General features: G+C 49.5%; 1 protein-coding gene across 2 annotated transcripts in view; it reads right to left on the bottom strand.

Moving 5' to 3' along the window:
• Positions 1 to 23,584, bottom strand: part of LOC144163660 (uncharacterized) — a 64,812-nt gene that overhangs the window by 30,409 nt on the left and 10,819 nt on the right. The window contains exon 1 of one of the 2 annotated variants that reach the window (XM_077694455.1): positions 3,684 to 3,911. The exons of the other annotated variant lie outside the window; for it this stretch is intronic. Coding sequence (XP_077550581.1) covers positions 3,684 to 3,840 — 157 coding nt within the window. The 5' untranslated portion in view covers positions 3,841 to 3,911. Of the gene's footprint in view, positions 1 to 3,683; positions 3,912 to 23,584 lie in introns of those variants that run through there. 2 annotated transcript variants of the gene reach the window in all.

The raw sequence follows: 23,584 nt of genomic DNA, 5'->3' as shown, positions 1-23,584 counted from the left end.
AAACGAAAAGGATGCGCCCTGCTCCACTCACGCACGGAGAAACAAGCATCATGGTTCCCAATGCACATTAGCCGTTATACACTGTGGCTTGACGAAACAAACCAAATTTGAATTTCTCTCGGCCGAACCAGTTCTTCCAGTCTTATGTGCAACTTTGTAAAAGACCTCAGTGTAATTGGGTATGTCTCGCTTCGCTGTAGTTATGCGAGACTTACGCGGCCACTTTTCTGTGTCGTGGCCTTCAGAAATATTGCGGCCGCGGATGGAAATCCGTGCCGTGACGAAGTGCTGCACAGGATAACGCAGCAGCTACTCCAACAGACGCTGTTGTCGGAGGCGTGCAACACAAAGCGATATCGGGAGTTATTCGCTCATTATTTTGTACAAGCGAGGAATTCTAGGGAAGACGCTTTGTCAACGTGGGTAGGTCGCTTCGTCTTGAACACCGCAGTAGGAAACAATGGCTGTATGACACTGGTGAAACAGACACGCGATGCAAGCACTGATTTTGCTATTGACATTGTTCATTGCAGCCAGCAGACCGGAAACGACCTCTTGGTTAAACTTTTGCACCTGCTGTCCTCGTAAGGGCGCCAACGAGTACAATTAGATGTGCACCGGAATGAAATAATCAAACTTTCGTCTCTGTTTGCATTGCATACACGGAAAAAAATAAACACTTTTGGTCATTTATTCAGGTAATATAGCAGTATTTCGTTTACGAAGCCTCAAAGAAGAAAAAATACTAGACGACATTTACGGCGCCCGCAACGACTACAGCAGAGACACGTTTTCTTCCTGCATTGGGATTGGAGGAAGTCAAAAATTTTAAAGTAGATGCACACTAAATTGGGTGTGTGTTAATGTCATTTTTTTCTTTAGGGAGAGATTTAGTACTATTGGCCATGAAATATGCGTAGCAATGTTGTGGTGGTGGTTTATTCCTGGGTTCAAACCAGTTTCGGATTCGCTACAGTGCAACACGTCCATGAGTTCCGACGTTACCTGTGAACGCCCATTCAGCAATCGCCATTTTCCGCTATTTTCATGTTTTACTTCAGAAATTGCCCGCATAAACCTCAGAGCAGTAATTCTACCGGGAGTATTGTTCCATGAAGTGACGAATGACAAGTCGAGGCGCACAGATTGCTGAAAGCCCTCCTCGCCACTGGAGACGCTCAACTGGGAGACGTTTCTCTCGCACCTCCAGAGCTCGCCTGTCTCCTTTCTGTAGTACCTACCAGAACACGAAGATGCCTGGACACACATCAGACGGTTGAACAGTTAAAAGAAAACCCCCACCCAGGGTTTCCAACCCGCATAGTGCTCTAAGCCACTGAGCTAAGCTATGCTAGCAAACCAGACGTGGAAGAAATAGCGGTATATACTTCTTAAAGGCCTACCTTGGCATATACTTTGCTGTTTATTTCTCGGATTGCAGCATTAAGAGCTGATAAGCTCAATTTCTTGTACAACCCTTGAGCAGTAAGCCTCCCCCTGGCCCTGATAATATTGAATCACCAGCGAATGCGTTCCTTCTAGCAGAAGTGGTCCCAAATGTGTGGTGTGCTAGTTCTTCTAGTTCACCCTGCGAAAAAGTGCTTCGAGTTTTAAGGTTGAGGATAAATGTTTTATGTGCGCTAGTGTGGAGCTACTTCGACTTTATCGCCTTCACTAAGCTTGATACGGTCGCCAAACTAGCAAAATAAAGTCACACTCTTCGAGGAAACAAACCTGTCGGGGCTCAATTTTAACTAAACGATCCACTGACTGTCGGACGCCCGGCGAGCGGCGCCGTAGGCGCAGTCAAGCAAAGCCGCAACACTAAGCGTAATACGAAATAAACAATAAATATTAGGAATAATTATTAAATATTCCAACAGCTTTCCAAACAAATCAGGACGCACAAAAAAAGATAATTAAAATAATTGTTACGAATTCTCCTTAACTATACATGTCTCTCAGTGAAATCAGCATAGCTGCCATGCAGTGATGTGTCGCACTGGGGAGAAAAATTCTTATTTCGAGGTTAAGAAATTCCACACTCAGAGCATTTTTCCCACAGATTTCCGAAGAATTTGGGTCAGATTTTCTTGCATTCTTTTTTGCAGCTGATAGATGTTTACTCGGATTCCTGTTTGCTTGTTGGCGTTACCCAGCGCGGCCTATGTCTTCGTTTCGTAGCCTTCCGGACGCAGACGCCGTTCAAACAATCAGTTTCAGCGTGAACGAATATCCACTACACCTGAGGCACGGCACCATTTGACTATGCATTTCACGTTTTGTACCAAACAGCATGCTAACTTAGCTTCCTAAAGCTTTACTATAAAACTGACTGCATGAAAAAGAAATAGACGTTGTTTGGTAATTTGGCTAACTTTGGCTCAGTGCCGGAACTGCTGGCGCCACCTCCTGTTGAAAGCATAATGACTAAGGCGCATCCGAAATACATTTTTGTATATTTCGCAGGAATACGTGCGATCAGGCATGAGCCTTTCAGCATCCGCCGCTTCAAGCTCCACTACCTCTTCCTCTTGGACCATTCTTTCCTCTATTCTCGCTCCTGTTATATGAACTGGACAGGAATCTGTCGCTTGCGGCTTGCCGGAACACGACTACGAATATTTTAACATAAATCCGACGAAGTGTCAAGAGAAAGTTTTGAAAGAAACAACGTAATAAATGATGCGAGGTCCGGTTTGCTGACACTATTTTTATTTTTTACTCCAAGACTCCTAAAATATGATGCATAAATTAAAGAATCCCCCCTTTCTCTTTCGCCAAAATTACAGCCGAAAATGTCCCGACAAAAAGAAAATTCCCCGCACGGAACATCACACCTAATACGCTTGTGACCCACTGCAATGGAAAAGGCTGCTAACCTATTTCATGCTGGTATTTTTGGGAGCGCTGAAAAAGCAGAAAATTGGTCACAAGAAAGGATTGTGATTACGTAATGTGCAAGCCATTTATTGAATGTTATTGACCGCGTAAGCTTCACTTTTAAACGTAAATATAACACCTCCATGAGCATTATTCCTGCTCTCAAAAGTGTACAACACAACACGTCTGATGCATTGTTAAGCCTAGCAGCCGTTCGCTGCCCATTAATCCATTGCTGTAGTTCACCACAATGACCGGCTATAAAGTCCTGTTATATAGTATTGGTTAAGTTTGTGACATCATGTTATCGAGAATTTACCAAAATTGTTAGAAAACTGAACTCATCACTGAATCAATAAACGTTGAGGCTGTAGTAAAGGCAAGCTAAAAAATGACGTCATGTAAGTGTCAACCATAAGACAGTTTACGTGATCTGCGGTCAGTGCTGACAGCCATATTTTGCTATTAAAACAAACCTCGGAGGAGCAACATTGAAACTTGTTGCGTCTAGAAAAAGGAGCGGAAATACCTGCTTCTAGATTAAACCCAGGAAACGCTAACTCCTGGGAGGCACTATGCAGTTAAGCAAACACAACGACGACTTTCAACCGGAAATAGTTTTGAAAAAGACACAGGTGGAATTATCTATGACGCTTCAAAATCCATGGTAAGTATTCTTTGAGCACACCAAAAAGGGGCTTTGAAAGGTATCACAGATTGATATATAAATTCTCCCTCAACAGCGCCATACCGGGCCATTCTGCCCTACTCCAAACCAGAGTAAAAGTGTTGGTACATACCAGCGTCCCCATCTTCGCCGCTGCTTACAACTACGACTGTAAGGAGGAAAGCGATGCGGCCAAGTGTCATGACGAAGGCCGCCACAGCGTCCTTTAGAGTGATGAGTGCAAAGTGGCTGCTGTTATTTACTCGGCTTCTGAGGCTCAACTGATCCATGACGCGCTACGCAGAAAAAAGCGAAAACAAAGGTTTGTGGAACCTCCATGGCCTGGATTCGTTGAAGCTTGTGCCAGCGGTCAGCGCACTTCCCGACCTCGCACGTACTTTATACTGACGTTTTTCGCAGTCGACGCGATGTATGGCCTTATTCTCGGCGTTTTATTTTCGCTCCTTCGTTATTTTTTATCACTGACCTGAGAGACGTATGTACGGTCATACAAAAATGAAACGCGAACAAAAAAAACTTGGAGAGACACATGAGAATCCCTAGCCGTGTTACAGGCAAGAGCTCCGAGAGTTTATTTTCGACTATAAGAACGGTCACATCAATCCTACAGCAGGTTCTGACAGAGGCTGTCATCGTCCCTGAACAATTAGCGCAAGTGGCTACGTCAGCACTGTGGGTAGGTATGTTGGCAAAGCTGCCAATAGAAATTGGTAAATGGGCAGTGAGCTTGTGACGGCAGCTGGCACCGCCACTGACATCGTCACCAAAGTGCGTATGTGTTTATACCTAATTTCAACCCTAATTTTACGTCCCCTTAATGTTGATCCTGCGGTCTTACCAAGCAGCGTCGTAGTAGTAGTACTACAAAACTTTTGTTCAGACTAGTTCCTTAGTCCGGGAACCCAAGCAATGACCAGTCGACCGATTCCCTACATGCAAGAAGTGGCTAGGCGTCCAAGTGGTTGCTGGTAGCCAAGTTCTCCCCCAGATCATGTAGGGTAAGGGGGTTAGGAAGCGGTCGTAAGTCGCGGTTAAGTGCACACCATTAAAATGTGGGCTAATCTGCCTGGCCTAGAGAAGAAAGTGCACTGGGCAAGTAACTGAGTTGGAAACACGTGGTGTGAGCGAATTGGGTCGAAAAAGGTATTCGTTTGGATGTGACGGAGAGTCGTTTCTTCTGATGTGGAGACCTTGGAGTGAGATTCAGGCGAATTCCAATGAGTGACTTTAGTACTGCAAACGTGGCGTTAGGATTAAGGTCAGGCCATCACATACTCAATTCCGATGTCAGGTCGCCGAATAATCGGAGATTTTTAAATGACCACCTCTAGAAGTTGAATTCAGTTTAATTTTCCTGCCTTCGCATAGCTCGTGCGCAATCTGTTGGGATTTCTGTAACCACACGCCTCTGGTAGCGCCATCGCATACTCAATGCCAATTTCAGGTTGCAGCATAAGCAGGTTAGCAGACACATGACGCGTAGCAGTCGATGTGGACATAAAGACCGCGCACACCCACATGTTTAGCAATTGCATAGCCCCTGCAAGCGTTATGCAAAACGCCTGCAAGCCACTGTGGACATTAGGACAGTGAATTCACGCGTTCGCAGCTAAAAAGGACGAGAACGGTCTGTGCTTGCGTTCCCATCCCATTCAAGATTTTTGGTATCCCCTCAGGAACACCGCCGCACTACACAGGATTTTTTTTTTTTTTGCAAAACGCACGTTGTAAGGCTGTCGCCTTAAAATACTACTAAACAAGGTGAGTACAACAAACACGTAAGAGGGTGTATTTAGCTGAACTGGGGCCAGATGACTAGACCACGGCTAACTTTCCTTGACTAGACGCAGTAACGCAAAGAACGCGCGCTCACGAAGAGGGTTCGTCATTGCCTTCCTCGCAGTTTAGGCGTTTATGATAATGCTTGTCATCCTTATGACGATGACGATGATGATGGAGGGCCAGGCGAGAGCTGCGCAAACCAGCTCCGTACAATTTTCGATGTTTCGGTGATGTCTGCGCTCCGGCACGGGTAACGCACGTAACAATATTCACTTAAGCCCGCAAACGAGTCGTTTTGCGTTTCTGGAAGTCGAATTATAGGACGCCTCAGTTAAAAGGACGAATCGTGCTAGTGGACTTTCCAGACCTCCCCGATCAGTTCGAATACCTCATCGGCACGATCTCTAATTTTCTATTTGGTGCGTTCCGGCCCAAATTTGCGCGTTTGCGTTTCACAAGGTCCTAACAGCATTGTGATCCTTGCATTAAACGGCTGAATGCATTATAATTTGTGTTAGCACAGCATAAACTTCTTGTTATTCCGCATAAATGCCGTTCATTCGTTGTCGTTTAGGTGCAGGGAGTAACTATTTCGAGCCCAGTCACCACAGAATAATGACTGAATGAAAAAGTTCTTGACAATGGTACTATTGTTTTTACAACAATCTCAACTTACAACAATCTCGCAGCCTTTGCCCGTAGGCTAGGTACTTTTGATGTCTTACTGCACTGATCGTGTATTCGGCGCAATTTTAAAGCAAAGCTTTTTAGTTCTACCAGCCAGCGGTTCGTTCGTGGCGTGCGGGACAAAAAACTCCCAACGCGGCGGCGGCGGCGAGGGAGGAGAGGGGCAGGGTGTCACTCAGGGAGCACACTAGAGATGGCACGGCGAATTACCAAGCGTTCCCAGCGCGCAAGTGCCTGCTCGCCGGCGGCGGCGTCGGCGGTACGGCTTTGTCGTCTGCTTTAGCGACGGTTCTTTTGGGTCTGTTTTGGAGCAGCTTCGCGTCCATTGCGTGCTGCCTTCGCACTGCTTGATCAACGTGTTCGACAGTACTTCCATGATAACACGCACCCGACGGAATTAAGTGGTCGTACGGCAAACATACGTTAAGGATTGGTTTGCAGGGCGGGAAAACGAAATGTACAAATCACATACAGACATCTGGCCACTAGAGAAACGCTACCTTTTGCGCACTGCTTGCCAAGAGTGGGGCACGGTTTTCTCCATTAGTGAATACCAATTCGGTTGTGTTTTTCTAAAACTTACTGAACTAACTAGTTTAGATCTGTATAACTGGGAATCACTAAGTCCACATGCAGAATTGTTTCCGTGTCCGCACTTGCACCGCGCGGTGGTGTTGCCCCAAGCTAGCAGATCGGGATGGCTAGGTTCCGCTGTCTCACCCTTCGAAAGACGCTCCTCTCCGTTTTCTTACTCCCGACTCACGGCCGCGCTACAGCGGCAGCGTCCGCAGCTCTAGCCCGGCCATGGCCGACGCTGCTGCTGCGTTCGGGACGCCGCGCCCGCGAATTCCAGGTAACGGCTGGCAGAATCTCTGGTTTAACTCTTTGTAGAGCCACGTGTGTGTGAATTCAATTGACGTCGCATGGGCAATTGTTGTGGGTGTCGTTTAAAGCTTTGCTTTCTAATCACCTCCACAGCATGGATTGGAGCCATTTTTTCCTCCGCACTTCAAGCTGCACGTGCCTGCTCTACTTTCTGTTTTTGTCTGCGTGCTGTGCCTGCAGAGGTTACCGCTATGAATATAAACCGCGAAACACGAGCAAGGTACTACGTTGTCGCAAAGCCTATGCCCATGACAGTTTTCTATAGCGGTCACAAACCAATTATCAAACCAAATAATGTATACACTATCAATAGTGTATCCATTATATAGTTTATAGTGTATTCATTATATAGTGTAAGCGTATCCATTATATTTCGTACCCCTAAAAGGAGGTGCAGTGGTTTTTCAACAGCTGCGCAATACATTAACTTTTGCAATGCCGGCATGCTAAACAGGCTAACCGAACAGCAACAAACATATATGCACCAGCAATACGCTGTAGTCAACTAAAAAAGAAGAAAGGTTCGTATAAGAAAATTTCGCAGGTTGTCTATAGAGGAGCGTAGTACCGCCAAGGTATCATCCTCAATCTTGAGTTACAGCTTCGAAAAAAACTTACCGCGGCGCTGGTACGCTTCGTTCGAACTGCTCGTGCACGTCTATAGTCTTTATTTAGGCCCTTGCGAATACAGTAAAATTTCTGAGCTTGGAAAGCAATTCAGTTAGCCGAAGAACTGCGTAGGAGACTCTAACTTGAGATCAGGTAGTGCATGAGCGAAATGCTCAGAGGGCGTTCCAAGTAGAATATAGATCTGATCTAGCTTTTAAGTAATTTAGGCCTCGTTTCCTCTGCTTCAGATGCTTGAAATCGTAAGAATGTACAAACTGCAGCTGAACAATAGTTCCTAAAAGCTTAATTTTTTACCAAGGCCTAAACTACACCTTCAACCAGGCCATACTGGCAAGACCCGCCCGGGAACAAAAATATTGTCGCGAAGACAAGAACGATGCAGTTGTCTTGAATGAGAAACACGTTTATTGGAGCGAACTTGTGCTCCCCTAACAACTCAAAAGAATACAGAGGCGGCGAAGCAGCGGTCAACAAAGTGACTTGCACAGGCGAGTGTCGTCGAATCGAATGCTCCGGCGTCCGCACTGCAGGCTTTTTATCTTTCGGCGCGCGTGGTTCTCGAAACGTCGATTCACATCGAGAACATAGTAGATCCAAGAAGATTATTCTGGGCTGTTCACGTTAGATCGGAATGCTCTCCCTATCACGACAGATAACACATGCGGGACAGAAAGAAAGAATGGAACACGCGCTTCCCTTGGCGCAAAGATAACACAGACCGGCGCAGCCGGGCGGTAAAAGCAAAACACAAATAAACAAACCCAATGTATGGTTCGCGGCATTACCCCCCCTCTAAGCGTGCATCGACCCGATGCTAACATAAGCGACAGTCCGAAAATAAAAATAAAATTCGTTATCGTCCGTAGAAAGGTTTTAAGCGAACCACGTGAACGACTTCGGGCCGCGTGCGTCGTCGTGATGTTCCGGAATCACCATCGGGGATCACCTCGTAGGTAAGTTGGCCGACACGTCGTAGAATCTGGTAGGGTCCGAAATACCGTCGCAGGAGCTTCTCACTGAGTCCGCGTCGTCGGATGGGAGTCCAAACCCACACACGATCCCCTGGTTGGTACTCGGCGTCTCGGTGTCGGAGGTTGTAGCGGCCCGCATACATTAGCTGCTGGTCCGTTATACGGACTCGAGCGAGCTGGCGGGCCTTCTCCGCACGTTGAAGATATCCGTGGACGTCGGCGTTGAGGTCGTCGTCTTCTACGTGCGGAAGCACGGCGTCGAGCATCGTAGTTGGCCTCCTACCGTAGACAAGCTCGAACGGCGTCAGCTGCGTCGTCTCCTGGATAGCCGCGTTGCACGCAAACGTGACATACGGGAGCACTTCGTCCCAGGTCTTATGTTCAACGTCAACGTACATTGACAGCATATCTGCGATTGTCTTGTTCAGACGTTCTGTTAGTCCGTTCGTTTGGGGGTGGTATGCCGTCGTTCTTCGGTGATCCGTATTGCTGTAGCGTAATACTCCTTGCATCAGCTCCGCAGTAAATGCCGTTCCGCGGTCGGTGATTAGGACTTCCGGGGCTCCATGTCGCAGCACATGGTGGCTTATAAAGAACTTTGCCACTTCTTGTGCAGTCCCCCTCGGAAGAGCGGCGGTCTCTGCGTAGCGCGTCATGTAGTCTGTCGCTACGACAATCCACTTGTTCTGTGATCGTGACGTAGGAAACGGGCCTAAAAGGTCCATTCCAATCTGTTGAAATGGTTTCTATGGGACGGCGATCGGTTGCAGAAGTCCGGCGGGTCTTGTCGGCGGCGTTTTTCGTCGCTGGCAGTCACGGCAGCTCCGGACGTAGTGGGTGACGTCAGAGGTAAGGCCGGGCCAGTAGTACCTCGCCTTGATTTTTCCAATAGTGCGCGCTGTGCCGAGATGTCCGGAAGACGGGTCGTCGTGGCACGCTTCTAAAATTTCGTCACGAAGGTCCGCGGGGATGACGAGAAGGTAATTCGCTCTTGTTCCGCGGCTGAAATTCTTCTTCACGAGGACGGAGTTTCTCAGGCTGAATGCTGGTAAGCTGCATTTGAAGGTCCTAGGAACGGCAACGTTGCATCCCTCGAGGTACTCGATTATGACGCGTAAGTCGGGGTCGGCACGCTGCTGGGCGGCTAGGTCGCTCTCCGTCACGATCCCGAAGAACGCGCTGTCTTCGTCAGCGTCTTGTGGTGGTGGGTCGACGGGGGCGCGGGACAGGCAGTCGGCGTCGGAGTGTTCCCTGCCGGATTTATAAACGACTGTAACGTCGAAATCCTGTAGGCGCAAGCTCCACCGCCCAAGACGGCCAGAGGGGTCCTTCAAATTGGCGAGCCAACACAGCGCATGGTGGTCTGTTACAACCTTGAATGGCCATCCATACACGGATGGGCGAAATTTTGAAATCGCCCATATAATAGCCAGGCACTCTTTCCCAGAGGCAGAATAGTTTTTCTCCTCCTTCGACAGACCACGGCTGGCATAGGCGATTACCCTTTCGCAGCCGCTTTGCTTTTGGACAAGGACGGCACCCAAGCCTATATCACTGGCGCCCGTGTGCATTTCCGTTTCGGCATTTTCGTCCAAATGAGCGAGCACGGGCGGTCTTTGCAGGCGTTTTTGCAGCTCGCCGAATGCTTTTTCTTGGTCGTTTTCCCAGCTGAAAGGGGTGCTATCTTTCGTCAAGCGCGTGAGTGGCTCTGCAATGCGTGCGAAGTTTGCGACGAAGCGCCGGTAGTATGCGCACAGCCCGAGAAATCTTCGCACGCCCTTCTTGTCTTTCGGCCTTGGGAAGTTCGCAATTCCTGAAGTTTTTGCCGGGTCAGGTAGGACTCCCGCGGCGTTGACGACGTGGCCCAAGAACTTGAGTTCCCCGTATGCGAAACGGCACTTTTCAGGCTTCAGCGTCAACCCCGACTTACGAATGGCCTCTAGTACAGACTCCAACCTTGCAAGGTGTTTGTCGAAAGTCCGGGCGAATACCACTACGTCGTCGAGGTATACGAGGCAGGTGTGCCACTTAAGGCCAGCTAGCACAGTTTCCATGACTCTTTGAAACGTCGCTGGTGCTGTGCACAGCCCAAACAGCATCACCTTGAACTCGTATAGGCCGTCTGGGGTTATAAATGCAGTCTTCTCTCGGTCTCTCTCGTCCACTTCAATTTGCCAGTAGCCGGTCTTCAGGTCCATCGATGAGAAGTACTTCGCGTGGCAGAGGTGGTCGAGGGCGTCGTCGATTCGGGGGAGGGGGTACAGGTCCTTTTTCGTGATTTTGTTCAGTCGCCGGTAGTCAACACAAAACCTTAATGTGCCGTCTTTTTTCTTTACGAGTACGACGGGCGCCGCCCAGGGGCTTTTCGAGGGCTGTATAATGTCGTCGACTTGAGTCCGGATGGCTTCCCGTTCGTGTGAAGAGACGCGGTACGGTGACTGTCGGGTGGGTCGGGCTCCATCTTCGGTTATTATTCGGTGCTTCGCTAGAGGGGTCTGACGTAGTTTTGCGCTCGACGAAAAACATTCGCTATAGCGACGCAGCAAAGCCACTAACTTGTTCCGTTGTTCTTGCGGTAGCGCCGGATTCACGTCGAAAGGCTGCGGGAGCTTGAAGGTTTCTACGGGTGTTCGTTCAAAGTCGGCGACCGCGATCACGTCACTTGCTTCTTGCGCTCCTTCGAGGAATGCAATTGCCGCGCCCTTGTTTAAATGCTGGTACTCCTCGGTGAAATTCGTAACCAAAATGTGGGATTGGTGTTACTTGAAGCGCGCAATGCCTCTTGCGACCGACACACCACGGTTGAGAAACACCCTTTGACCGGTGTCTACGATAGCGTCGACGTCAGGAGCAGCATCTTCACAGTAGACTGTGACCATCAAGCTTGCGCGGGGTGGCAGGGTGACATGATCATCGGCAATCCTTACAGCAGCACGTCGTTCGGGGTTTGGTTCCGGCGTCATGGAGTGATTGGGGGAAAAAGTTATTGACTTGGTCTGCAGATCGATTATTGCACCGTTGTCCATCAAAAAGTCCATTCCAAGAATTACGTCGCGGGAGCAGTTAGGCAGAATGACGAACGCCGCAGGGTACGTTGTGCCGTCTATGGTGACGCGCGATGTGCACGTTCCACTTGGCGTCACGAGGTGGCCTCCTGCTGTGCGTATGTGCGGACCGTCCCATCTGGTCACAACTTTCTTCAGTTTAGACGCAAATGGTCCGCTCATTACAGAATAGTCAGCTCCCGTGTCTACGAGGGCGACTACGTCAAAGCCGTCGATGGACACCTTGACGTCAGATGCAGTCTTCCTCGAGTTCCGGGTTCGTCGGGGCGTCGTATCTCTGCTTGTACATGTTGACGGTCGGGCACTGTGCATCGTCGTTGTCGTCGTCTTCTCAACGGACGTCTCGGTCGCGAAATGCCGCGAACCATACATTGGGTTTGTTTATTTGTGTTTTGCTTTTACCGCCCGGCTGCGCCGGTCTGTGTTATCTCTGCGCCAAGGGAAGCGCGTGTTCCATTCTTTCTTTCTGTGCCGCATGTGTTATCTGTCGTGATAGGGAGAGCATTCCGATTTAACGTGAACAGCCCAGAATAATCTTCTTGGATCTACTATGTTCTCGATGTGAATCGACGTTTCGAGAACCACGCGCGCCGAAAGATAAAAAGCCTGTAGTGCGGACGCCGGATCATTCGATTCGACGACACTCGCCTGTGCAAGTCACTTTGTTGACCGCTGCTTCGCCGCCTCTGTATTCTTTTGAATTGTTAGGGGAGCACAAGTTCGCTCCAATAAACGTGTTTCTCATTCAAGACAACTGCATCGTTCTTGTCTTCGCGACATCTGGTGGAGGTGCTGGGTACTAAGTCTTTATGCCCTCTACGACATCTCGAAGCCGCCAAGCCAGTCCAACCAGAGAAAGCCCCCGACTGCAAGGATTGCTACCCGAGTTCGGTCTTCTGCCAGAAGGGCCCAAGAGAAGGAACGCTGCAACCAACACCATGGTGCAAGAAACAACGTCACCAATCATCCTGCAGCAGCCACGAGAACCGCCATCGTTCCGGGGAGCCCCCGCTAAAGACCCCGAAGAATGGTTGGAGAAGCTGGAGCACGTCGCATCTTCAACAGGTTGGACGACGAAGAAACTTTCCGGCATGTCTTCTTTTACTTAGAAGATGCTGCTCGAACTTGGTTCGAGAACCATGAGAGCTATTTGACCGACTGGACTCAATTCAAAAGGGAGTTCCTTAAGACTTTCACTACCGTGGTGAGAAAAGAGCGAGCTGCGCTTTTGCTTGAAACTCGAACGCAGCACCCCAACGAAGGAGTCGTGATTTTCGTTGAGGACATGAAGCGACTTTTTCGTCGTGCGGACCCTGAAATGACCGAGGAAAAGAAGCTCAGGTTTCTAATGCGAGGAGTGAAGCAAGAGCTTTTTGCTTGTCTAGTCCGTAACCCTCCGAAGACAGTGGCGGAATTCGCGTCTGAGGCGGCCGCGATGGAGAAGACGCTGGAAATTCGAACGAGGCAGTACGACCGCCCTGTCAACGCGCTGTTCTGGGAGACCATCGGTGCCGCAAATGGAAGCTCCGATACATTGCGAGAGACCATCCGAGCAGTGGTCAGGGAGGAGCTTCGGAAGCTTTTTCCAGCGACGCCGCAACCTCAAGTGGCTTCCGTGACCGACGTAATCCGAGAAGTCCAAAACGCACTGGGAACTTCTACGCCATCGGAAGCACCCCGCGAACCACAATCCATGACCTACTCCTCGGCTGTTCGTCAACCCCGCCCTGCTCCAACCCGTCGTCAAGAGGCCGAGCCATACCGCCGTCCAATGCCGCCCGCCCGACGCCTTGTAGACCAATACCAGACGCCAAGGAAGGCCGACGTGTGGCGAACGCCCGATAATCGCCCGCTGTGCTGCCACTGCGGAGAGGCCGACCACATCTACCGTCGCTGTCCCTACAAGAGGCTCGGTTTGCGAGGGTTCTCCGTCGACGCCCCACGCCCCCGATACGGCCAGCGCCCTGCTGAGATCGAAGAATACCTCTCCAACACCAACCGAGGACCAGCCCGCTTTAACCGTTCACCGTCGCCCTACCCGTATCAGTCACCGAACCGCCGCAGCACTGCTGACTTCTCACGTGGAAGGTCCCCCAGCCCACGCGGGGGAAACTAAAACCAGCAACTTCGGGAGGTAAAGTTGCACAACGGCGGAAAAATGAAAACCCTTCAACGACGCAGCGACTTGCTGAAGACCATCATTCACGACATGCCCTCAACCCGACGACCCGACCTAGCCCTAACGAGACTCCTGAACACGACGACAGCTACACGGCGCGACGCGTACCCCGCACCTCACCAGATGTCGCGAAGACAAGAACGATGCAGTTGTCTTGAATGAGAAACACGTTTATTGGAGCGAACTTGTGCTCCCCTAACAACTCAAAAGAATACAGAGGCGGCGAAGCAGCGGTCAACAAAGTGGCTTGCACAGGCGAGTGTCGTCGAATCGAATGCTCCGGTGTCCGCACTGCAGGCTTTTTATCTTTCGGCGCGCGTGGTTCTCGAAACGTCGATTCACATCGAGAACATAGTAGATCCAAGAAGATTATTCTGGGCTGTTCACGTTAGATCGGAATGCTCTCCCTATCACGACAGATAACACATGCGGCACAGAAAGAAAGAATGGAAAACGCGCTTCCCTTGGCGCAGAGATAACACAGACCGGCGCAGCCGGGCGGTAAAAGCAAAACACAAATAAACAAACCCAATGTATGGTTCGCGGCAATATGCCACCCAGTAGGTTTTCCTGCTATCAAGCTTTCGCTGCTAACCTAAGATCTCTGCTGCGAATGATTCATGAAAAAGGTCGGCAACTGCTTGGACGGGCTTACTAGTAACAAAGCAGGGCCCACGAAACGATCCACTTAGTGATGGACTATAACAGTTCTTGCGTGAATACGTAAAATTTACACCAACAAGTGCTAAAAACTAGATCAATGAAACATGTCTGTAGGATATACTCTAAAGGCCTTGCAAACGTCGCCGCCACAAAATTCTGGAATGTGTGCGGTGACCCCAGGAATAAAATTTTATGCCATGCTTTGCTGGTGCACTGCGGGGAAAGAAAAGAACCTAGTCAATTGTGAATCGTCCCTACTTAAAATGACCCTTGACTAGACATGGCAGATAATCTTAAAGGGACACTGAAGTGAATTTGTCAAGCTCCCGTTTTTGCTTGCACTGTGTAGACTGGCTCAAATTAGCACACTTTTCATCGTTTATCCGGTTGACAAATCGGTAATTATTTTACAAAGCGCGAAAGAAGAAAAACTAACATTCGTGGTTTGCGGCGGCCGCACAAACTAAGCTGTGACGTTGGGAAGAGGGGGCGCTGTGATTGGACGATGCCCAAGGTTAGCAATCAAACAAGTTTCGGTTTCGGTCTTTAAAACAACATGTTTGACATTCGATGGCGTCGTTGGATGGGCATTCTCAATATCCCAGTTATCGTAGTACCGCGCTTCTGCCATGTTGTCGGCTGTAAAATGCATAAGATAAGCCTCCCAGGACGGCTTGGAATCGTAGCATTCACTGTCTGAGGCCTACGTAGTGCACGAACGCCCTCCGCATCCCCGGAGACGCTCAAATGCATGCGCTTTTCCCCCATATTTGGAGCTTGCCTCGCTCATGCCTGTATCGTAAAAAGCGTGTTCGCACCAGGCCAAGGGTCTGTTGATTCTGGCCTGTGCCCACTGCCCGCAAGCAGTCGGTGCTTATGGCAACAGCACGCCAACGAGAAATCGCTAGCGCGGCAGTGCCAGCCTGCGCGAGTTCTGTTGTCGAGTTCGTGAAGCAATGAACGTTGCGGTCCAAAAAAAGGTGAACTCAGTATAGAAAACATCGGCGAAAAACGAAAAAGCTAACTCATAAAAAAAAGGCATGTACCTGCGGCGATTCGAACTTGTGACTGGCAAAGCACTTGCGGTGGCATACCTAGCGCACCAGGCGACTAGGCCACAGGGGCCCGCTAGCGGCAATGGAAAATATCAGGTATATAATGTATAACCAGTTTACACTTTTATTTAGTTTTAGTATTTCAAGCAGCTTAGGTGACTATTTGTTGTATTGCGCTCGTGCAGTAAGCGTCCCCCGAGTTTCCACAATAGCTCACGTCTAGCAATTGCATTTCGTAGACGGAAAAGCGTTCCCAGATGCGTAGTCGTGCTCCTGACCGCTCTGCTTGTTCGCCCAGCGCAAAAAAGTGCTTCCGCACCATAGTTTTACGCTGTACGGTAAAAATATCTGTTGATTTTATTTCCTTAGTACCTATATTGACTTCGCTCACTCTTCTCCCCCTTCAAGAGGCCTTATATTTTCCTACTGGCGTACCAGTCAGCGAAGCGTCACATGTGCGCTTGTGCAGCGCTTGTGAAGCGACCTTGACTTGGAGCTAGATAGTGTACAAACTAACGAAGTAAAGAAAGGCGCATTCTTCCATTCCCAAGCGTGCTGTGGCTTAGTTTCAACTGATCGAACGAATTGCGACGACCCGTCGGCGGCCGGCGGACTAAACGGTGGGCCGACTGACTCGGTCGCGGAAGGTCGGCGAGCCGTGCAGTAGCGCAGCCAATTGTCAGCTCCTCTCCTGCTGACGTCACACGAAAACGCCACAGAAAATGGGCGAGCGTAAATAGAGGAGGACAGCATTTTCGAATTGATTTTTCTACTAAATAAATTCGCGTAAACGCGCACAGAGTGGTCGAAACAGGGCCCAGGGACTCCGGACTACAGTTTGCGCTCGTAATCTCGCATTGTTTACAAATCACTTCAGTGTCCCTTTAAAAGCAGGGAATCGGAAACCATTCTGATAACAGGGCCGTATGCGGTGGCATCAACCGTGCTATAGTTCCGGTTAAATATTATATGGCCCTGAAAATATGCGCGTTAGTGGGATACCACAGCTTTCTTTACCGCTTGACCACTTTCTTTACCGCTTCACACTGCTGGAAATATTGTAATGGCTTCCCCAGTGCCCATGGAGGCTGTAAATCCCATTGCGTTCCAAACTGTAGTGATAAGCCAGGTATTGTTGAGCAGTAAGGAAGTTGAAAAAAAAGAAGGAGAGAACTAGAGCAAAGCCAGGCCAATCACCCTTACCCGGACACGCGTGGTAACAGAAGACAAGTGAGTGGACAGACGAGGAGAAGGAAGACGTCGGAACGTGGGGGAGCCAGCAAGACCGGCTGGAGTACAGGGCTGCTCATCGAACGCGATCTGGCGCTGCGAGGGCAAGCACGCCAGTCAAGGCGACCGTGCCGTAGCGCCGGGACGTCTACATATTCTGCCGGTGCAGCGGAGCCCGCGCCGTAGGGCTGGACACCCGTCCATCTCCAGGCACCCGAGCTTTGCGCCCGGTAGCCTGGCCACCTGCTGCTCCCACATACCTAGGTACCCGTGCTGGGCGCCGGGGAACCCCGACTCGTGCGACCTCTGTGGAGCCAGCACGCCTTCAGTTCCTTCCATTGTACCGGGCCGTCCGTCGCTCCGGCAAGTCAATGCAAAGGCTTCGGCGCCATTGCTACATATTCACCTACGACGACATCGCCTTCGGCTCACGTCGTATCTACAAAATCAGCGCGTGACTGCCACAAGCTCTACCAGGAAGATCTCTGTGAGCACGATCTTATTCTTCACATGAAGACACTTGTTTAGCTTTTAAACTCTGGTTAGGACTGCCGCTACTTATACCGTAGTTCTCAATTTTCCGAAATGTAGTTGTTAGTATGGTGAGTTTTGTTTTGTCGCTTGCGTCGTAAGTGTTTCGCTGCTTCCTATACAGGTGTTACTTTAGTTCCCTGGAGAAACGTGTTGCGTGTCGTCCTTTGCCCATTCCGTACGCGAGTCTCGTTGTTCACACCACGGAATCCTGACATCATCACAAAATTGAACATATGGCACTTCGGAGAACTTGTGGCTCCTAATGTTTTGTCGTCATTGAGAATCGGGAGTGTGAGCCAGCCTAATGTCAGCGGCTATGACGTCTTGTCATGTCTTGAACTTCACCCAACTTGGAAGCAAATACTTGGTAGCAAACTTGCCGGCAGGAATAACTTAAAGAAGATTCCTGTTTTCATACAATTGTGCTCGAACTATACATGCAAACATGTAAGGGAGCAATACATGTGATGGAGCCCGAGTTATTGGGTGCGAACATCACTCAGAATTGGAGGAATTCACAGTAAACTGGTGATAGGATTGTGGGTGTCAAGAAAAAGGCGTGAAGTTGGAATGGAAACGGAACTTGCATGTACTTGTAGATCCAGGCAGGTAACAATGAACAGATTCGACATTTAAGAACAGATGTGATTTCAATATACATCGATTCATTACCAAAATTTAGGAAAAAATTCAAAACAGAAATGGCGTTCCCACTGGGTTCGGTATGATTTGATAATATCGTCACTGTCGTGTTGTTCGGAACATCAACGTTTGGTTCTGGCATTGCTTATATAAAAAATTTTGCAGACACGGTATATACTGCCGCAGAACAATTCCGAAGTTCCGCGGTCCCGCATCTCAGACGACCCCGAACGAGAAAGCGCCTAGTGAAACTGGCGCTTTCTCCTGCAAAAGGGGAATAGGACGACTATCCCCGCTCCGGCTTCTGAACAACGCAACTCGGACTCTCCCCGTCTCTGCAAAGATTGCGGCTACCGCTAACGTGCATATACTCTAAATATGCTGTACATCTACAACTGTACGACGTAATGCCACGTACCAATACGCATATCAGGTGAATAACTTCAATTTTTCTGTTTTGACTTCGATCCCACTGTCACCGCCGAAGTGCCAAATGGGAAGAGCAGGTTGAATCAACGGTAAACTGCTCTTTCAATTTGCTTTCCCCCATTAAAAGCGCAAGTAAAACGGAATGAAATAAAACCGAACAAGGCCTCTGATTTCAAAAATTTTACTAGACGTGCTATTTACAGAATTGTTGTTACTTTCTTCAGTCAATACCCACGCTTACTCAAAACTGGTCTAATAGGGAAACGGCCGTTACGAATATTATAGATGTACAGCGGAGTGAAAAAAGTCATGCATCCCTCCGTCTAACGAATGACGACGATGGTTGAACATGAAGCTTTCTCGTGATGGATTCTTTGGTTGGCCACACCCACACTGCGAGCACGTGCTAATCTGGAGGTATGAACCACTTTTCTAGAATACACACAGTAAATCGAGTATGCACTATTGGTTGCTTGGGGTGTATGGCGTGAACCGGTACCTGCTGCTTGGCGTTCGCTTCGGCCATGCCAAAATGGAGCCAAAGGACGTTAAAGAAAGACCTGCCTGTTTCATCAGATGGCATGCGATTTCTGTCTGACCATAGCTTGGGGCTCGTTCTGTTGAACTTGTGAACTGGTCTGCAGGCCGGGGGTTGTGACAAACCCTTGTAACCTAATGTCATAGGGGCCAGAGCGTGGAAGTACGGTAATTCCACGAGACCTCCTCGAGGAATCGGGGAGGCCGCACAATCCCTGCCCAGGGAGCGTGCAAAACGGCCGCCACTGCGGAGGTTCCTGGTACAACTGGAATCAGGTCCTACGCGGAGGTCGGGCGGTCGGGTGTCAACCCGGCACTTGGCAATGTGATTGAAGCAGGAAAGCGTGTCGAGATCGATCAACTATGACTTTCTTTGGCCGGGGGAAGTAACGCACCCCTGTAATCCAGCGTGGGAGGAGGCCGGCGAGTCAAGTTGCGAAAGTAGCAAGTGCCGCAAGCGCACAGTCGTTTGTATTGGGAATACCGATTAAATTAGGGAAACCATTACCGGCCGGGGGACTGGCGACCCTTTTTGGCGGGGCCAGCGACCTTATCGCAATAAGTTGGGGGGAGTGACATACCCCTGTAACCAAATGTCATGGGGGCTAGATGTTGTACAGTCCGTATGAGGCCGGGGGGGGGGTCGCGCCCCCCTGTAACCTTGCTGCGAGGGGACTATAGACTGATCTTCTCTGGCTGCCACGGGACGTGCTACCACGAGCTACTTGGTAATCCGCACGGGGAAAACGAGGAAAGGTGAGGTTAGTACACCGACCGGGGAAACTCTCCTGGCTTAGTAACGGCTAGTAGGCCCGGACCGATCTCCTCTGCCAAGCCGCTGACCCCGCGGCAATGCCAAAAGACTCATGTTGCATTGAGCGAAAGAGTAGGCACAAAGGAGGACATAAGTACAGGGCTCTCATAGCCCCTCCCATGGGAGCCTCGCGAACGTGGATTTCAGTTAACGTTCGCATACAAACTTCCGGTGTCCGGAGACCGTGAAAAGCAGGTGTTGTAAGTACCCGTGTATAGTGGAAAGCTTCACTGGTGATTCGTGAGTACCTGGTGCGGGACAGTTGATCGAGGACGTTAGTACGCATCGGCCGCAGAGCTGGGGATCGGGGGGGGGGGGGGGGGGCGGCCGTCGCCACTAAATAGGGTACTTCCTGTCTCCGACAGTTGGGGCCCAGTTATCGGACCCTATGGGTGAGCGGTAACCCGTGGAAGGGACCGCATATTTGGCAATTGGCACTGTCTGATGCCCTCGCTGAGCAATCAGTCTTGGAAGAGAGTCAGACGAAAGGATTGGAGCAAAATTGCTCCCCCCATTCCCACCTTTTTTCCCATAACCCTTCCCGATGTCCAAGTTCCCGTTCCCAGCAACCCACCCTATCCGGCTTTTTCCTAGGGGGGACAAGGGGGGTCCCCCCGGGCTCGTCCCCCTGGCGGTGGGTCGCAAGAAAGCTTTTCCCGTTAATTTCTCTCCACCTTCGGGTGGACAAAATTCCCTTTGCCGGTTGGCCCTTTTTTTGTACTGTTGCAATTGGGTATAACCGGGTATACTAAGGTGGTGCCGGGGAGCTATTGAAAGCTCCATTTACTCGATGTAGAAAGTGATAGTAGTGTGCCGTACGATCTTATCATGGCTCTAGGCCTGCATGCCATTTGGATGTCGAGGATGGCGGTACGCCACGCCGATCCTGAAGCGCTCACTGTGAGCAAGTACTTTGCACAAAGTATAAGCATGCTGTACGAGATCCATAAGCTACAAGATCCAGACCACGAATGGCTGCCAGTTTTGGAAGAGCTGTGTACTTTTGACGTTTATTTTAAGTTTTTCCGTCAGCCAAAGCATGGCAGACGGTTTTTAATCTATCCTTGACTTGACGTGTGTTTTGAAAAAAAGGGTAATAATAAAAATAAAAAAGCCGAAACGGAGCAGTTGGTTAGACGCCAGCTTCACAGCGCGAGAGACCCAGGTTTGATTCCGGCCGCGGGAAGCGCTTCTTTCCTTTAACTTATCAAACGGTTATTCACCATCCTTGCCAGAGAAAGTTGGCGTTGCTGCAGGGCGCATTGCCTTGCAGCATCAGGGAGGGCACTAAAGCTTCGCTTTAAATTTATAGGAAAGGTTCGCATGGTGAACGCCTGTGACGCGCAACCTTCATGGGCACTGATATACTGTTCAGCTTGTGCGTGCCGCCTCCTCAGGTGTGCCCTATAGGCCGTGTGCACGTGATCGCCAGGTGGCTACGTATTCACGGCGTATCCGTGAATGTGCGTAATTGTAATCATCATGACCTAAAATCCAGTTGCGTTCCCTGCAGGACGAAAGCCACTCCAAAATATTTTCAACCAGACTTGTTGCGCGTTTTAGGACTGTATTATTAGCCCTAATATCCTTACATCGCGTTTACAATAGATATTTTGTCTGCCCCTTGTTTTATTCGTTCCCCTCTTGGTACCCATTCTGTTACACCAATGGTTCGCCGGTTATTCGTCATTCGGATTACGTGGCCTACCTAGCGCCAATGCTAACGCTGAAGTCGACTTGGGGCCTCTACGCGAGTGCGTTCCCTAATCTACGGCGCAGTTTTCTAAAGCGCAAATGATACCCCTTAAATTTGTTTACGTGTATACTCAGAACGACCCGACTGTTTTTTAAATTACTTAGAGGGCCCAACTTCTGGCTCTGTATGTTATTAATTACACATTGATTGCATACAAGTCGCTTTAATGCTAGATGTAGCATGCCGCTCAGGATTTCAGAAAACGTGCCGTGTACAGCCCCCATTTCACTTCTTCAGCGTTTATTTTCCCATGATTTGGTCACCACTAATAACTTTCCCAAGGTATTAACAGTTACGTACTCTTTTTTTTTCACATATTTCGCGACTCACCTTAAGCGAGCGCCCCCGCCCCCCCCCTAATGTCACGCCAACATCACTGCTGATTTCATGGGCCTAATTTTTAACTCGGCTTCTAAACACGAGGACTAATATTGTCGAAGCATGCTATAAGATTCCTGAACAGAATGAATGAACAAGGGGACACCACCAGCAGAGCTTAAATGGCTCAAGTACACCCCATAATTCGTAACCCTCGACATTTCTCAATTAGGCTTCCTAAATCGCCTTTCCATATAAGCTACAACTATTTTAAAGGGAATGTGTCCCCTTATCTCACCCCTTCCCTTAGGGAACTTATTAGTCCACCTATGAAAAAGTATTGCTGCCGCCCATCCGTTGAATATACCTTGCAACAGCGTCAGATCATTCTCGTCTACTGCAAGGTTGCGTAATTCTTCAATCCCTGCATCCGTTATTTACAAACCTCTTGTTTTTTCAAAACAAATTGTGCCAAACTTCGCTGGCATTCTACATAAGCCAAACATGTCGTGATATTTCCTTTCTTGTTCCTGAATGCATACATTCTAATGACGACAGTATCTTGTTTCCTCCCAGTTATAATTAAACTTCCGGTGTTTCTATTCTTTCTGAACCCCGCACGGGGCACCTTGAGTAATCTTGGTGACGGTGAGTGGCGACACCGCGTACCCCGAGCCCCCCATACGTAAGCTGTTACCTACCGTGGCGAGAAGTTTAAAGGTGAAGGGTTAGAAGCCGTGAACGGTGGCCGTCGGAGCCCTGGTCAAGCTCCGGCCGATGGGCTTCCTGTCTGTCTATCAGGCTGGGAGCTCCGGGACCTCTTTGACCATCAGGGTAACGTCAAAGAAGAAAGTACCCCAGTTCCCTGCTTTATACTATGCCGCATGGTACTTTCGAAATCCTCTCTTCCAAATGATCGTGCCCCAAAAAGGGCCCGAACCGATGTAATTTTCAAACCTCTGCCCAACATGAAATTTAACACCCCGGACAACTTTCCTCGCTTCTTAGTGATGCAATCTAAGAACAAGGAATCTCCAGTTACCTGCAAGTCGGTCTTCTTAATTTCTAAGTTCATTGAGAGTTTAGTTGGCGCGAACTACAAGGCAAAGAAGCTGACATCGGGGGACGTGCTTGTAGAACTATCTACTAAAAAACAATCTGATAGTCTCTTGAACCAGACCGACCTACTTGGCCTTGAAGTAGCTGTAACGCCACACCGGAGCCTTAACAGCTCGCAGGCGTCATATCTGAGATGGACCTGCTCAATGAAAGTGAGTCTGACCTCCTCGAGGGCATGCGTGACCAGGGCGTTACTGCGGTAAGAAGAATAATCGTCAGACGCGATGGCAAAGAAGTAAAAACGAAACATGTGATCCTAACTTTTGACCGAAGTGTCCTACCGGAGTCTGTCACTGCAGGCTTCCTTCATTGCAACGTACGACCTTACATACCCAACCCACGCCGCTGCTTCAAGTGCCAGCGGTATGGGCACAGTACTACCACCTGCCGCGGAAAACTGACATGTGCCAAGTGCGCAGGACATCATGACCCTTCAGAGAACTGTGCTTCTAACGTATTGAAATGTGCCAACTGTGAACAACCCCACGCTGCATACTCTCGGTCATGTGCTAAATTCAAAGCCGAGAAAGAAATCATAAACATGAAGGTCACCCAGAACATTACCTATCAAGAAGCACGACAGAAACACTCAATGTTTTCGCAAAGGTATGCCGATGCAGCTCGCCGGGGGGGCGGAGCGGCGTCTAGTCACGGCGGCCACCCAGTACTGCGAAGCAGACTTGGTGCCGTCCCAGCCCCCCCAGGTGCTGCCCAAGG

This window comes from Haemaphysalis longicornis, unplaced genomic scaffold (genome assembly GCF_048455015.1).
Source record: "Haemaphysalis longicornis isolate Haplotype H1 unplaced genomic scaffold, Haemaphysalis longicornis Haplotype H1 scaffold_129, whole genome shotgun sequence".
Lineage (NCBI taxonomy): Eukaryota > Metazoa > Arthropoda > Arachnida > Ixodida > Ixodidae > Haemaphysalis > Haemaphysalis longicornis.
The sequence above is the reverse complement of the archived record's forward strand: the minus strand, read 5'-3'. Positions and strand labels throughout refer to the sequence as shown.